The following is an 18,080-nucleotide window of genomic DNA, read 5'->3' as shown; positions in this document are numbered from 1 at the left end:
CACATGTTAGAAATGTGCTGGAGTACTCCTCCCTTCTCTGGAGGGCAGCAGTGAATGATCTTCTGTGACCCATGAAGACTTTTCAACAAGACATCTAAAGCCCACAACCTCTACCGCCTACTGAGAAGGGTGGCAGATGTGTGGGAGCACCATCAACTCCACGTTGCCCTCTAAACTGTGCTGATTTTGAAATATGTTGCTAATCCACCATTGTCGGTCGGTCCTGGAAGCTGCTGTTGACAATATTTTCTGAGTAACTTTCTCACAGGGAGTGCAGTGGGTCAAGAAGGCAACTCCCAGCACCTCCATAGCAGCCTGAAATTTGGTAGCAAACAAGAGAACTGCCACCAACACCTACTGGCCAAGGATAAATGTAAAAAGAATCACATAGAACCACTGTGGAGCCCTGTGACTGGTGGAATGCCTCAGAGGTCGGTGCTAGGCCCGTTGCTGTTTGTTATCTTTATTAATGATTTGGATGAGAATGTGCAAGGTATGATTCGTAAGTTTGCTGATGACACTAAAGTAGGCAGTATCGTGGACAGTGAGGAAGGTTATCAGAAATTGCAGCAGGACTTTGGTCAGCTGGGGAAGTGGGCCGTGAAACAGCAAATGGATTTTAATATAGATAAGTGTGAGGCCTTGCATTTTGCAAAGTCAAATCAAGGTAGGAATTTCATGGTGAATGGTAGGGCCTGAAGGAGTGTGGGGACCTTGGAGCTCAGGTGCATAATTCTCTGAAAGTGGAGTGACAGGTAGACAGGGCAGTGACGAAGGCTTTTGCCACACTCTCCTTCATCAGTCTAAGCACTGAGTATAGAAGTTGGGAAGTTATGTTGCAGTTATACAAGGCCATACTTGGAGTATTGTGTTTAGTTTTAGTCACCTTGTTATAGGAAGGGTGTTATTAAACTGGAAAGAGTGCAGAAGAAATTTACAAGGATGTTGCTAGGACTGAGGGGTCTGACTTAAAGGGAGAGTTAGACAAGCTAGGACTTGTTTCTTGAAAGTGTAGGAGTCTGAGGGGGGCATCTTATAGAAGTGTATAAGATCATGAGAGGCGTGGATAGGATGAATGCACTCAGTCATTTTCCCAGGAGTGGGGAATCAAGGACTGGAGGACATCAGTTTAAGATTAGAGGGGAAAGAATAAAAGGGAACCTGAGAGGCAACTTTTTTTTATGCAAAGTATGGTACTCCTATGGAATGAGCTGCCAGTGGAAGTGGTTGAGGCAGGTACATTAGCAACATTTAAAAGGCATTTGGACAAGTACGTGGATACGAAAGGTTTAGAAGGGTATGGGCCAAGTGCAGGGAAATGGGGTTAGTGTTGATAGACATTTTGATCGGCATGAACCAGTTTGGGCCAAAGGGTCTGTCTCTCTGCTATAGGATGCCATGACTCTATGACATTGAGAAGTTAAGGTTGTAGCAGTGCTGATTCCTGGGATGCTTGTTAGCTGGGATCATAATATTCCTTGGTGTTTCTGTTGCCAGAAGTCAGGAATTTAAACAGTTTACCCCCATGTGCATTCTTTAAACTTGTGATAATAGTTGCGGGAGCTGAGATTGAAGTGACTGTATTTCTTTCCCTGTCTGCCAAGATAACCAAGGCATCAGTCAGGGGAAAGACCTGAAATGAATTTTGAGTTCTGCAAATTTCCTGGGAAATTCAATCGCCAGAGGGGGTAAAATGTTATGAAATGACAATCTTGAAATGTGGCTTCCTGTTGCACATTGCTCATCTAAGCAGTAGTAGCTGCAACAAACAATAGTACAAACTTGGGACCTGTCACAACTCTTGAGGTCTGTAGAGATCGGGTTATTTTTGGTCTAAAGGCATCTAATGAAATAGCTTTTTCTCAGTGACTGAGCACAGACGAGCTGAGCTGGAGAGACATGCTGCACTGTGCACTGAAACCTTGTTCAATCTTGTCTCTCTTCCAAATTAAGGTCAGAAGTTGGATTTAAGATTTTGATGAATAAATGTCATGACAGTGTATCTTATTAGGGATCAATATTTATTAGAGAATGTTTGAATACAGTTTTTTTTTAAAAATACTTGAACTTATGAATTCGAAGCCCAGAGTAGACCATTCAGCCCTTTGAATTTGCTCTACTGTTCAAGGACTTCATGGCTGATGTTTTGACAGCATGACTGATTCTTTTGATGCTCATTCTGAATTGTAAAATGCACAGTGTCGAAATGTGTTATCGCAACTCAATGACGGATGTAACATTTCATAATCATCTGTTGAGGTTTTATCAGTCAGTTTGAAGCACTCCCTTGAAACGCTCTAATTGTGTACATCTGGATACCCAAGTATTGATTTTTTTTGTACGTCATGGCGATGTACAGCATGCAAATAGACTCTTCGGTCCAACTCATCCATGCCAACCAGATATCCTTCTGCCCATATCCCTCTAAACCCTTCCTATTCATATACCCATCTAGATGCCTTTTAAATGTTGTAATTATATCATCTTCCACCACTTTCTCTGGCAGCTCATTCCTTACACGCACCACCCTCTGCGTGAAAAAATTGTCCCTTAGGTCCTTTTTATATCTTTCCCCCTCGCCCTAAACCTATGCCCTCTAGTTCTGGACTCCCTCACTGCAATGAAGATATCTTGTCTATCTACCCTATCCATGCCCCTCATTATTTTATAAACCTCTATAAGGTCGCCGCTCAGCCTCCTTACAACGCACAAGTGCCCTGAGATTTTAAACTGAATAAGGAGCACTAGCAATTGCAGGATAGACCAAAGTCAAAGTCTGCTTTTTGAAGGAAGAGGAATCATCACGTCTAATCTCTTGATGGTTGTAGGTAAATGGCATTGGCACAGAATACAGATTGATTGTAGTGATCTGTCTGTGCCGATATTCATTAAATCACTCAGTTAGTTGAGGCAGCACATTAGATGGAGTAGATAAGAGGTATCTCTAAAGACTATACAGAATTCTGGGAGAAAGAAAGATGTACATTTCGTCTGAAAGCAACAGTTTGACGACACTGTGACTCAGCTGGAGGGTATTAAAATGGGGAGCTGAGATTTTCATGCTTTTAATGTTTGCCCAGTTATTTGAAAGCCAGATATAAAACATTTCTGGTCAAAATCCCCACCAGGTTGTCCAAAGGATGCTAATGGGATCCTGTGTGTAAAAGGAACAATGGCAGTGTTTGGGAAGCTCTGAATGGGAACCTATGCTGTCAATTCTAATTACGTTTGTGGCACCTTTTCCCCACAATTTGTTCTCTTGCAAATAGGCAACAACCTAAATATTAAAATAAGAACTGAGATTAATCTGGTCTCTTAAGATCTCAGGATGTCCCAAGGCACTTCACAAGCAATTCATTCACTTAATTGATTATTTTGTGTCCTTTCAATACCAGGTTAACAAAGCTATGGGTTGAGTGCTGGAACATGGGAATAGAACAGTTAGAAACTTGCTTTGACTAGCATAGATGCAATAGGCTGAAGGGTTTTTTTTTCTGTGCCCTACTTATATTTGATATGTATCCACTGTTGTAACACCAACTTGGTCATGATCAGGAACCTCCAAATGGCAATGAAATTAATGATGCATTTAAATTTATTTGGTCATATTGATGGATCAATATTGCTCAGGTGCCAGGAGAACTACTTTACCCTTCTCTCAAATATTGCTGTGGGAGTTTCTATGCGCATTTGTGTGCGAGCAAGATCTTAGCTTCACCTATCATCCAGAAGCCGGTTTCACCACCTGTATGTCACTCCTTCAGTCCTACTTTTCAATTGATGTTTGAATTGGACTATATTGTGAAGATTAGGGTGATGCTAATGGCACAAGCTGGGAGCACAATATCCAGTGAGCATCCACGTGACATTCTTAGGACAGCAACATATATATTCAGCCAGCGATATTTATAATTAAGTCTTAACAAATGTGAGTTGCTCAACATAGATCCTTCATTATATCCTCCTAGCAGACTCAGGGATTGGCTAGTTCAGTTAGCTGGATGGCTGATTTGCAGTGCGGCGAAAGTGAGAACTGCAGATGCTGGAAATCAGAGTCTAGATTAGAGTGGTGCTGGAAAAGCACAGCAGGTCAGGCAGCATCCGAGGAGCAGGAAAATCGATGTTTTGGGCAAAAGCCCTTCATCAGGAATGAGGCTGCTGATTTGCAGTTAAGAGTGATGCCAAGAGTTAAATCCTGCACTGGCTGAGGTGACCATGACGCTCCTCCTCGACCTCTTCTGATGTGTGATGACCCTCAGGTTAAATCACCACCAGTCATCTCTAGTAAAATTCTAGTAAAACTGTGGCAACTTTGCTTTTACTTATCAAATGAACTCCCTGTGTTGATACCTGTGTATGTGGCAGCATCAAAGTAACAAAATGCATGATGCAATTTTCAATAGACTACACCCTCCAATTTTAACTGCCCTTTCATTAGTGGTGTAAAGATAATATCGTGCCAAAATGTATGGAACAATCTGAAGACCCTGGGTCTGCACCATTTGGCTGTATTTTTAGGTCTCCATGGGAACAGGACCAGAGGTAGGCAGTAGCTAAAAGAAATCTCACTAGTTTGTGATTGTGTGCCAGGTTCCTGGCTCCACCCTGACCCAGACTATTTACATGGGCGTTAGACTTTGGGGCATGGGTTTGGTCAATCCAGGTAGTTATCAGAGACTGTCTGTCTGGGATTCTCCAGTCAATATTCAGAGCCCAATTGTTGTCCTTAATTAGATGATGAACAGGTTTTCTGGCTATGAATTTTTCATGCTCGGCAAACCACATTGTGTGTGACCATTTTAGACACACTTTGGGCTTCTAATTGACATTTCAATGAAAACAATGGAATTCTGTCACCTACAGGGAAATGTGCTGTCCATAAGTATCTGCTAAACACATAGTAAAAAGAGTTAGAGCTCATCCATTCCAGTCCAAGTAGCTTTCTAGCCTTGATAAGTCTCTTAATTGCTATCGAACCATCTCTCAGACAATACAAATTCAACTTTTGCAAGTATGGTGGCTCATTCCATCTGCTTTTAAATAATAAAGACCTAAAAAAAAACACTTTTTACTTTGCCTTTCTGGTGATTTTATCTAATGCCAAAGCCTAAATAATATCTCTGAACAACTGCAAATTGAACAAACAATTTGCACTGCGTTTTCATTACTTAAAACAAAATCCATCCTGATTTATTTATAAAATACACAGGCATGCAACAACTCTAGCCATGGCATTACCGTAGAGAATATACCAGGAAATTATTGTCCGGCATGATTCTGTTGCATTTAGAAAGGTTTAGTGATCGGACATGTTCCTGCAGAGGACAGGTCTTTGCCTATGAATATATGTAGCTTCTTCCATGTCTCAGCCTTTCACAGTAAACTTGAAAACCATTTCTTTCATGGGGTGTGAAATGTGGCCCTCTTGCATCTGTCCTGATTATCACAAGGCTATACATTTGTATTTTTGGAGAGATGTTTTTTAAACTTTGAGTTGGTTAGAACCATTGTAAGTTGTATTGAGACAAAGCAAACTGCTTTAAAATACAAAGTCAGCTCAAGGTGGAAGTCAGACAGCAAAAGAATCCTCTTCAGTAGATGGGTGAAAAGAGGGTTTCCCATGATCTTGTCGTCAAAACCGATAATAGGTTCACCAAGACATTAGAGATGCTTAATATGGAACATTGAGAAGTTTATCCAAGACAGACCTATCAAAAATAAATCACTTGAAAATATACACAAACTAATATTTCCAGGGGCTTTCTGAGCACTTCTGGAAACTAAAGAAGGGAAGTCTCTCTTCCTTCCCCCACTATCCCTCTTTCTCTCTCCTCTCTCTTCTCCCCCCCCCCTCTCCCTTTCACCCCCCTCACATCTCTCTTTCTTCCCACAACACCCCCTCTCTCCCCCATTCTCTCACGCCATCTTTCTCTCTTCCCCCTCTCTCCCTGCCTCCCTCTCTCATTCACGCTCTCTTCCTCAAGCTCTCTTCCCCCTCTTTCTCTCCCCCTCTCCTCCCGCTCTTCATCCCCCTCTCTCCCTGCCTCTCTCTCCCCCCTGCCCCTCCTCTCTCCCTCCCTCTCTCTTCCTCCATCTCTCCCTCCCTCTCTCTCCCCACTCTCGTCCCCATCTCTCCCCCCACCTCTCTTTCCCCCCCCCCTTTCTCTCCCTCTCCTCTCTCTGTCCCCCCCCCCTCTCTCTCCCCTCTCTCCCCTCTCTCCCCTTCACTCTTCTCTCTCCCCCCCCCCCCACATCTCTCTCTCCCTGCCTCAATCTCTCTCTTTCCTCTCTTTCTTTCTCTCTTCCTTCCTCTCACACAAATAAATTGCCCCAAGTCCAATGGCAACAGCAGAGAAGAAGCATCAGAGACTGACGAAGCCAACAAATCTACCTTGGTCTCAGGTTTAAACCTTCTGCCACAAAAACAATTAAAGGGCTCCAAGCTGTTTATTCTTTTATTGTCCTTTATGTGGTCACTAGCCCCTTTAAAGGCTGTACCTGCATGTGAGCATGAGGACCTTGGTGACTAAACACAGGTTGCATCTTTCTCGAGGTTCGCAAGTAATAGACTTGTTCTTTCTTTAACGCAACAAAACCCTGTGCTTGGCTTCTTACATTTCCATTGATAATTAATACAGCTTAAACATCATGTGTATTTCTTTTTTACAATATTAAATTTCTGCGCCATGCTTAAGTATCAAACTGTTTTGCACAAACACTAGCGTATGTAAACTTAAAATGAGGAATGCCTCCAAGTAATTGAATTTGCAAAGGAATTACAAATGAGCATTTTAATTCTTCCACTGCTCATGTTTGTAGATAGAGTCATGGAGATGTACAACACAGAAACAGACCCCTGGATGCAACTCATCCATACCAACCAGATAGCCTACACTAATCTAGTGCCATTTGCTAGCACTTGGCCCACATCCCTCTAAACCCTTCCTATTCATGTACCAAGCTCAGTGCTTCTTAAATGCTATAATTGTACTAGCCCCTATCACTACTTCTGGCAACTCATTTCCATACACACACCACCCTTTGTGTGAAAAAGTTGCCCCTTATGTCCCTTTTAAATCTTTCCCCTCTCACCCTAAACCTATGACCCCTAGTTCTGCACTTATTAATATCAAAGCCTTGATCGCCTGTGGGTGACAGGGGGCTTCACCTGAAACCTGAAAACTGCATTATCGTGTGAAACTATTCCCCAACTCCCTAGGTTTATGAAATGTGGCTCCAAAATACTAACTTTACAAATTCGAGTTTAAACTGACTCCAGTTTCAGACCACACTGATCTGAAGGCACAGGAGTGACCTTTATGTTCTGCTGAGGGATATGGACATCTCAGACATTCATTGCCCATCCCTCATTGCCTCTTAAGAAGCTGGTGCTGAGCTGCCATTTTGAACTACTGCAGACCGTTCGGTGCATACCTACTAACTGCGTCTATTGTCATCAGTTCCAATCGAGCACTTAGCTGAAGCTTTTTCTAAAGGACTCTACAGCATTAAAGGCGTGTAGTGGCTTTTGTTAAGGACCGAATTTATCAAACCCGCTATTTGGAGAAAGTACGTTCTTATCTCGAACCACACTGGAGTTCAGTATTCACTTTTTTGTGATGTATTTGAAAATCCTTAGTGCTGATGCTGTGTGAAAATGGTGGAAATACTGTATTTCCCAGCATTAGCACTCCTAGTACAAACAAAACCAGTTAGGAAGTAGAGCTGCTGCCCTGTTGTTTCTCATAGCAGATAGAAGAGTGGATGGAGGCAGTGGTGAGGCGAATGGTATTATCTGATGTAATGCCACTGATATCCTGTCACCGAATAACTCAAGTGCTGTCTCATCAGATTAGCAAATTGTGACCGCGAAGGACTGAATGGAAGTGTCACAGGAGCAGGAACAGCCTATTCTTTATTGAACTTGCGCCATCGTTTAACACACTGACAGCTGATTGAACTCGTCAATGTCATTTACCCGCACTCTGGAAAATTGATGTTTTAGTTAGAATAATGTTATGCTGTGTGAAAGGGTCTCAGAAAATGACTAGGTGATATCCTCTGATGTCGATTATAGATCCCTCTTTACTTTTAAGTGACCGGTTTTTAAGGAAATAGAAGTTCCAAAGTTGCTTTATTTTTATTTTCTAGAAATGTGGAATTCATTAGGATACAAGTAATGAAAATTGCAATGTCACCAATCGAGAAGGTGCTATACACAAAATGTACACACATGCAATAACACTTAAAATAATTGGGGATCTCAGACTGGCACAGCATGAATGGCTTTGTCCTGTGTCATAAATATCGATGATTCCAATGTCAACAATGGTGGCGGCATGGTGGCACAGTGGTTAGCACTGCTGCCTCACAGCGCCATAGACCCGGGTTCAATTCCCGCCTCAGGCGACTGACTGTGTGGAGTTTGCACATTCTCCTCGTGTCTGCGTGGGTTTCCTCCGGGTGCTCCAGTTTCCTCCCACAATCCAAAAATGTGCAGATTAGGTGAATTGGCCATGCTAAGTTGCCCATAGTGTTAGGTGAAGGGGTAAATGTAGGAGAATGGGTCTGGGTGGGTTACGCTTCGGCAGGTCGGTGGGGACTTGTTGGGCTGAAGGGCGTGATTTTACTCTGTAAGTAATCTAATCTAATCTAATGCTTGCAATTCAAATTTCAAAGTAAATGTTAGTTTTTGAGATAACAGAGTTGTTCTTGTAAAAATAAACTGATAAATAAAGTTCATATTCTCAATTTTTTAAATAAAAGTTGAAAATTACACTCACTTAAAGACTCAATTCTGCTGGGTTTTTTTAAAGAAAAAAATCATCTCAGCCTCGGAGTCCCAAGAGTTTGCACAGGGAAACCGCTCTGCGAGGACTGACAGCATTGTGTGTTGGGTCATGAAACTGACACTCATGAGAGTGATGTTAACATTCACTGATGGTGTAAAATGGACAAGGTTGGTCTGGCTGCCCTTTAGACAGACTGCCTGATTTGCTACTTCATTGAAGTTAATTGAATGTGACATTCAATCCCCAAGACACCAGTCTCATTCCAGGATATGTTTTAATGAACAGGAGTTGACTTATTCATTCGCTGTAGGTTTGAGGCCCTAAGGTTCACTTTTACACAGCATAAATGTCCCTCTGAAAAAAAAACAACTGACTGACTCTCAGTTAGCCACACCATGGATGGATGTAATAAATGAATGTGTTAATTGAAAACAATGACCCAAAATGTGACTAGACCAGTGAATAGAGTGCATCCTTCTGCAGAAGGGTCACTGGACCTGAAACATTAACTCTGATTTCTCTTCACAGATGCTGCCAGACTTCCTGAGTTTTTCCAGCAATTTCTGGGTTTCTTGTAATACATTGCATCTGTTGCCCCAGACTAATTATTTCCTATCGTGTAAATCTGCTCAAATTGAAGGTGACATTGGATCTTGACTCCACTGTATTTTTTTTTAAATTTAATAAATGAGAATGTAAACTTCCTTCTCAGTTTATTTTTGTACAAACAACTTCATTCTCTCAAAAAGCTAGAATTTACTTTCAAATTTGAATTGCAAGCATTATTGCTTTTGGAATCAAAGCTATTTATGACACAAAGAAGCCTTTCATGTTGTGTCTAACTTGGAATTCCAATTTATTAGATTTAAAAGTTAATTTGGATCTATAATTTGTGTGAGATGTTGAATCATTAATACTTAACACAATGGATCATAAAAGATTAATAATAAAAATTATTACGTGTTGACATTTTTTCACACTTTCCTTTCCCAGTTTTCATATCGCCACAATAGGAAATAGTGCCGTAGCTTTCAGAATGCCACAGCGCTGCTACCTCTGTTAAAATTACTTGATGGTTTGCCACCTAATTAATAACAAAAGCAGAATGCTTCAAAGTACCAAAAACAGAAAATGTAGACCAGTATATGTATGCCTGGACAGCATTGCACAATGTCAAGTTCTTTGTGGTTTTATTTCTGTAGCCAGGTCCATGTCTGACTGACTGGGTCAGTGTTTATGTTTAGTCCAATAATAATGATGTTCTTTTTACCTCAATAGTTCCTTTGCCTCATCAAATTCATGCATTATTTTGTCGTTTACCCTGTTACTCTGAAACTTTTCCAATCAAAGAAAGGTGTATATTGATTCCATGTAAGGTGTAAGCCCAATGTACAGAGCTGGTCAGTCATAGCCACTGCCACCTGGCTCATTCACTCACCTACACCATCTTCATGGATTCTGTACTTTGCCTTCCCAGGCCCAACCCAGGTCCTCACCGGTATGGCTATATAAACTGAACTGTTATCGTCACTTTTCCCGTCAGAAGTATGGCCCGTTTTTTTTTCATTTCTGTGATCTTTTACCACTGGAATGTTTTCGAAACGGACGTTGTGTAATTTGTTCCAAAAAAAAGTTTTCTTTCATTTAAAATAAGTAGAACCTGTTCTGAAGGCTGCAGTAATTTGAGTCGGATGCTCATCCTTGTGAGCAACTTGCTCCACCCCAGCTTGCCTGTCCGTAATTGTAAACCATGTAACCTTCTCCAGTTCAACAATCCCCACATGAAGTCTGCTTTCCTCCGATTCGTGTTCGTTGTGCATCCTCAGTTTTGTTCATCTCACTAATGGTAGCCATTTCTTTGTCTGCCTGGACCCCAAGTTATGGAATTCCCTTCAGTGATCTTTTCTCCCTCCTTCCATTTGTGTAAGACTCTGCTCAGGATTGAGACTGATGGATGTTTTGATTTTGGGAATCAGGGGATATCACAATTGGGCAAGAAAGTGAAATTAAATAAGAGTGTTACCCATGATCTTATTGAAAGAACACACAAAGATCAACATGCAGCCATCCTCTGCTCCTATCTCTTTTGAACTTTGTGCTTAAGGCACTGCATAAAATCTACCTCTTTGACCAAAAGGCCACCCTAAAACCACCTGATCTGTGGTGCCTATTTTCACTTAATGACACTCCTGTGAAGGCCTTTAAAGTTTTTTTTTCAATGTTAAATCACTATTTAAATCAGTGTTGTTGAGTGTTCATAGGGACCCTTTTCCTTGTGCTGGGAGCTTGCCCTGCAAAGTTTGTTTTACTCTAGAGTTCTAATTGTTCCTTGCCCCTTTCTGGTTTCAGAACCCCATAGACTGCAGCAAAGCCAAGAAACTGGTTTGTAACATTAACAAGGGCTGTGGCTACGGCTGCCAACTACATCATGTCGTCTACTGCTTTATGATTGCATATGGCACCCGACGCACTCTCATCCTGGAATCTCAGAACTGGCGCTATTCCACTGGGGGATGGGAGACTGTCTTCAAACCAGTGAGTGAAACCTGCACGGACAGATCTGGTACCACCACTGGCCATTGGTCAGGTAAGAAATGCAAGCCAGCCCGTGACCTTTAACCACCTGTTTGAACAGTGAATGATGTTTTGCATTTGGATGCACCAGAAGTCAGTGATTGAGATCTTCAGCCTATTTCTGGGGCAAATATCATTTTAAAGAGGGAAAGGCGATAAATGCTTACTATGCAAATGTCTTTTTTCTAGCCAGGGACTTTTCAGGATCAATATTTTTTTATAAAGCTGCAGGCCATCTCGTTTTTCAATAACCATTACCCAAGCATCGGATTGGATGTCACACAATTGCTTGATTCTGGACTCCCTGTGCTTTTGAGATGTTTGCAGCCCTCCCATTGCACATTGAAGATGATCTGGATAAGTTAAACTGAAATTAACTCCGCTGTTAAGCTGTCAGTTTTATCTTGAGTTGGAGGATTTCTTGGGTTATCACTGGGGACGAGTTTAGTTTGGGAGCATGATCAGTGGGGACCAGTTGGAACGAAAGGTCTGCTTCTGTGCTGTATGACTCCAGAACATCTCCAACTGCAGGAGTTTCACTTAGTGGTACTGAACTGTTATTTCACTCCAGAGTTGGACCAGTGCAGCAGATCTATACATCTTTGAGCATTTTTAGCTGGTAGCTGTAATGGAATAAAAATACAGACAAGTCCCAGGGGTTGTGAACCAGTTCCAATCACAGGTCAACATATACGCAAGTCAGAACACAATGGAGGGCAATACAAATTAGCAATCTGAAGTATAAGAAATGGTCATATATTATGTAAACCCCTGTGTGGGAAAGGTGCTGCATCTCATAAGTCAGATGTTCATGTATCAGGGACCACTTGTATGCCTTCTGTTGATGATATGTTAGTTATGTTGTTAAAACGCTCAGATGAAGAGCAATCTTTAATTAAGTAAATGAAGCACTGAGGGAAACTGTTAGGTTGTGGAGGACCACTTTGCAAGTATACCACAGGCAGAGACAATGCTACATTCTGGAATGAACAAACTAACAGAAAAAGGATTTGCACCTACTTCCACATTTCTTCACTGTCTAGTTTGGAATCTAATAATCAACTTCACCAAATTTATTTTCTTGTGGATGTCATTGACGTTTTTTTTTAAATCCCACAATATCCGAATCCCTCTGTCTCCATTCCTCACCTTGCATGTTGGTTACCCTCTGCCAGTGCTGGCATCATACTGTGCAGCAATCTTTGTGAGCTGATCACCCCCTCTCTCCCTGCAGAAATCGCCAGCATTCCTCCTTGTCCACTCCCCCATGACTTCTAAAGTCAGGCATTTGCAGCAGAATGCAAACCTTCATCATACTGTCACCAGATAATCTGTGGGTGAACTGTTTAATTTCTTCTTTGAAATGAATAATGCCAGTGTCAGGACGGTAAAGCAATTTTTTCAATTGCTGACTTTCTTCTGATTATTAGAATGCCTGTCGTAAATCACGATCCCCCAGCAGTTATTATCTGGTTGAAGCATAGTTATAAATCTTCAGAAAGGATCAAGTGCAGTTGAGCAGGATTCTGTGTACAAAATTTGCATATTTAATTTTCTCTTTTCCATATTTCTTTTCAATTTGGACACATCATCTCTGCCTCATGGATAGACAGCAGACTGCAATGTTAGAGAGGGAGGCTGGAACTCACTTGTCCCATTTCACGAGGTCATGAAATCCCTGCAGTGTGAAAGCGGGTCATATGGCCCATCGGGTCCACATCGACCCTCCAAACTGCCTTCTACCCAGACCTACCCCATCACTATAACCTGCATTTCCCATGGCAGCTCCTCCTAGCCTGCACAGTCCTAGACACTATGGGCAATTTAGCATGGCCAATCCACCTAACCTGCACATCGCTGGACTGTGGGAGGAAACCCATGCAGACACATGGAGAATGTGCAAACTCCACACAGATAGTTGCCTGAGAGTGGAATCGAACCTGGGACCCTGGTGCTGTGAGGTGACGGTGCTAACCACAGTGCAGTCCTGAAAAATCATGTCAATCCCAGCCTGATGTTGCAAACTGCTCAGTCTGCTAATCAGGCTGTTCGTAACAATAAAATCACATGGGGTCAGTCATGTGCCTCACCCCATGCAGAAATCCATTTTTGTTGGTCGAGAGAACCTTTGATGGAACTCTGTATCTGTGCACATTGACCCTGCATCAGAAAGAGGAGGAGTTGTCCAGACGCAGTAACAGTTGGAGAAAAGTGCCCACAGGAAACCGTGTAGTTCCTTGGTTTGTGCGAACATTGTTGGTTGTTTTCAGTTAGAGAAGGACAGCTTGAGGCTGAACTTGCAGAGCAACCATGGTTCACCCCTCAATTGGTAATTACAGCTTCAATGATTTACTAAAACATTCACATTTTTCATTGAAGCCACCATGAACTAGAAACTAAAATCTAGCCCACTGCCATTTTCACTCTTGCCGAGTGTACACATACACAACAAGGTTTGTATCGGATTTGGATATCAATTGGCATATGGCAGGAAAAATGTTGAATTCTCCATTTATCCTCTTTGTGTTTTATACAGTAAGGTATTGTGGCTCAGCACTGTTAGCAACCTTTTGATAGTCATTAGGAAAATACACTGTCCAGAAAAGGCAATTCAACAAAGCTAACAACTTCATTGTGGGAAAATGCCCAAGAGCGTGAAAGTTTGGTGAAAAGTTTGGTTGAAGAGATTGACTTAATGGATGTAAGTGAAGCCATAAATGATTTTATGAGGAGAATTATAGAGATTAGAGTCCATACAGCTGAAGGCACAACCCCACCAATAGTGGCATGAAGGAAACTGGGAGTGTACAGGAGGTCAGAATTAAAAGAAAGCATAAGGCATAGAGTTATGGTTGGAGGAGGCTACATAGGTTGTGTAGAATGAGACAATGAGGGAACTTGAAGAAGCGTGTTTGAGAATTTTGTATTCGTGCCATTGCTGTACTAGGAACTATTGTAGGTTAGGAAGCATGGGAGGTGGATGTAGAGGATTTGGTGTAAGTTAGGACAACTGAGCTGGAGATGAAGGCTAAGCAAGGATTTAACAGAGTTGTTCAAAAAAATTATGGGTTTGTCTGAATAAATGAAGAGAACTGTTTGCAGTGACAGGAGGGTCAATCATAAAAGGACACAGATTGAAGATAATTGGTTAGTTCATTAAACAATCAACATTTCAACAATGGGTTATATAGATTTGATCTTTTATCAGTTTATGATTCTAGAAGTAAATTAGAAAAATCCAATCAAGTAATAATAAATAAGAGTTTGGGAAGGAAATGATGTAAGGCAGGACTGGAGATTGCTTACTTCCAACTTTGAAGTAACAACAATATTATTAAATTCGGCACAACCAATGGATTTTTAATTGCATTGACTCATCAAAACTGAGACTTACATGCCTTGCTGTACCCTTTAGCGTTAATTGTCCCAAGGTGAGCTCTTTGTCTGGGCATTCCTATATCCAGAACTGCAGTGTCCCATTGGACACACCTGTCATCGCATGAATTGGCCTATTCTGGAAAATTGAAGATACACTGGTGACAGATCACTGTGTTGAAGTTCATTGTTGCTGTGGCACAGCTCACAGGCCTGACCAGCTTCATCCAGCTATCTGCTACCAGCCCTCAGACAACTTGGATTATCATGAGTGGGCAATGTGTAAACTGCACACTGAGAGTTACCTGAGATAGAATTGGACCTGGGTTTCTGGCACTGTGAGGCAGCAGTGCTAACCACAGAGCCACCCTAGAAACTGAAAAGAGACTGACATCTTGGAGTTTGCTTTCTTCTATCTGTTGCATGACCTCAGTCACCTCGTTCTGGAAAGAACTAATATTTCCCCTCTAGTCATTACAATCTTCTGTCGTGCAAATGCTAAATTCTTAATGCCAGGAATGCTTTGAATCCTTGGGTATCATTAGAGCCCTGCCTAGTTTAACTGGGGGAGAAAAGAAGTCAGGATTAAATTTTGTTCCCCAAACTCCAAAGCAGAAATGAGCATTCATAATTTCACCAATCTAAGATGTATCTTTGCAGAAGCTTAACTTCAATGTGATTGCATCTTTATTTGATTTAGTGGGATTGAAGCAAGCTATGCTGCCTGGATTTTAGTTATACAGTACTCTTCCTTATGATTCTACTTTGTGTGTTACTTTAATATATGTTTCATATTTCTGCCCCTCAAAGCTGAACTTTAAGAACAGCTGCTGTGGCTTGTTTCTGAAGCAATAAATCCATGTATGAGTAATAGTAATACCTATTCTGTACGCATTCGGAAAGAAAGCGCCAGTTAACAAACTGGCGATCAAAACTTCCTTGCCTCTGTTCCCTTCCATCGTCTGATTTTTGACCTTATTTATAATTTGCTGCCAACACCTTTGTTTTTACCTTGAACACTAAAACTAAGTTCCAAGAAATGTGGCATTGTGATGGTTATCATTATTGATGTGTAATTATTCAGCATTGCTCCAGATTTGTAGCGATGCCAATCGATATTTGAGAAATGGCCTGATAATGCTGCCTGTAGTGATTGAAGGTTTGTGTGTTTTTTATTCTGGCTCACTCACAGCTCACTCATTATTGTGGTAAATCCAATCACCTCAGGTAATGCCAATTTAGTTTCTTTCTGGAGCCAGGAACAGGAAATCCCACGTGGAATGTTTAATCAGGTCTTCGCGTAATAAGGCTGGAAGTACCTTTCTAAGGCAGTGTGTATCATTGTGGGGGAAAAGGAGAGGGGGTGAGATTTGATGGATAGTTCAAGCGAAGAGCTTACACAGGTGTCCAAGTGACTGTCAATTGTGCAGTATAACTTTCTGATCCTATAAATAAAAGGTTATACTGTGAAAAGTCACTGTTTTTGTCTTCTGGTTTGTGTCATACTTGGAAGCTGTTTGTGGGACTGTCCTACATTAAAACGGCAATATTTGTCCAGTATAGCTCAATGCATCAGCAATGATTTTTAGCATACAAATGGTGTCTGAGTCACAGTGCTGCCTTGATGTGAACTAGCATTCTTAATAATATACTGTTAAAATTAATTGGGCATTCCTATGAAATCATAGGATATTCTCTTTAGCTTCCAAATCTAAAATCACAAGTGTTTGTGCGTAACTTAGGATAACAGAGTAAACCACTGGTTCATAGAATATCACTTCAGATGAGAGTTTCATGTGTTGTGTTGTTACTGAGCTGCTCACTGAAATGCTGTGGCTCTATCACAAAGGCATCTCATAACCAGAGACTTTCACCCAAGCAAAATTAGATGTCAATTTGCTAGTCGAGAATGAGGAGACATGGGATTAATTTATTTGTTTTTTCTGTTTGTTGCTCAATTGTTCTGAAGTCTTGTTGGGTGGAGCCTGTTTGCCATAGGGACATATTGCGATCATCGGTTTATTCCATGAGATGTTCCTTCATCTCTGTTCTTGGTGAGAGATGAGGTGTGGGCCAACTGAAGGAGAAATCCAGGACTGGCTATACTATACTTGGTGTTCCTGAGCACAGTGCAGATCAGAATCTTCTGGCAGATATTCACATGCCTTGATTCCTTGCCTTGCAGATGTGCTAATTGCATCACCAAACCTGGCAATGTCCTTTTCCTGTTTTCCACAGACTTGCTTTCTCCGACAACATGGCCACTTCTCAACAAAATCTGTAAATTCTCAACCTTGGTAACTGTCAGAAACTTTCCAGGAACACTGTACACACGCAATAACTTTGGTACTGACATGCTTGGGTCAAATGTTATGAGTATACGGAACTATTATTTTCTAATGCAATGTGTCTCTATAACCAGGCATGTAATTCAAGTGGCTGGACCCTGCCCTACACGTGCTGCCTCAGGAGCCGAAACACAAGATGCATTTTGCTGACTTGTATCAATAAGATTGAATTGAATTGAATTAATTGAATTGAATTGAATTTATTATCACGTGTACCGAGGCACAGTGAAAAGCTTTGTCTTGCGAGCAATACAGGCAGATCACAGAGTTAAATAGCATAGATAGTAAATAATAGGTAAACAGCGGAAAAAACAAAAACACAGGTACAGGTGAATGTTAAGAGTTTGTGAGTCCATTCAGTGTTCTAGCAACAGTAGGGTAGAAACTGTTATGAACCCGGCTGGTGCATGTGGTCAGGCTTCTGTACCTTCTCCCCGATGGTAGAGGTTGTAGAAAAACATTGCCAGGGTGGGATGGATCTTTGAGAATGCTGGCAGCCTTTCCTTGACAACAGGCCTGATAGATAGATTCTATAGATGAGAGGTTGGCCTTTGTGATTGGTTGGGCTGAGTTCACCACTCTCTGTAACTGTCTCCGATCTTGAATGGTATAGTTGCCATACCAGGTCGTGATACATCCAGACAGAATGCTGTCAATGGCACACCTATAAAAATTGACAATTGTATTCACCATCATGCCAGATTTCCTCAGCTGCCTGAGGAAGAAGAGATGTTGTTGGGCCTTTGTAACCAGTGTGTCCACATGAAGAGTCCAAGAAAGCTTGCTGTGGATGGCCACTCCCAGGAGCTTGACACTCTCCACTCGTTCCACCTCTGTGCTGTTAATGTGTAGGGGGAGCATGAGTAACATCCTGCCGAAAGTCAGTAATGAGTTCCTTGGTTTTGCTGGTATTGAGAGCTAGGTTGTTCTCAGTGCGCCATTTTTCCAGATCTTCCACCTCCCTGTCTGTAGTCTGTTTCATCGCCATCTG

The 18,080-nt window shown here is 41.6% G+C and overlaps 1 protein-coding gene across 14 annotated transcripts in view; it reads left to right on the top strand.

Moving 5' to 3' along the window:
- The window catches only part of LOC140476467 (alpha-(1,6)-fucosyltransferase), a 741,369-nt gene that overhangs the window by 661,932 nt on the left and 61,357 nt on the right, over nt 1–18,080 (top strand). For all 14 annotated transcript variants that reach the window (XM_072569145.1, XM_072569143.1, XM_072569136.1 and 11 more), the window contains one exon: nt 11,142–11,379. In XM_072569145.1, the coding sequence (XP_072425246.1) occupies nt 11,142–11,379 (238 nt within the window). The remainder of the gene's footprint in view (nt 1–11,141; nt 11,380–18,080) is intronic.

Source organism: Chiloscyllium punctatum, chromosome 4 (genome assembly GCF_047496795.1).
Source record: "Chiloscyllium punctatum isolate Juve2018m chromosome 4, sChiPun1.3, whole genome shotgun sequence".
NCBI lineage: Eukaryota > Metazoa > Chordata > Chondrichthyes > Orectolobiformes > Hemiscylliidae > Chiloscyllium > Chiloscyllium punctatum.
This window is presented reverse-complemented; position numbering and strand designations above follow the sequence as displayed.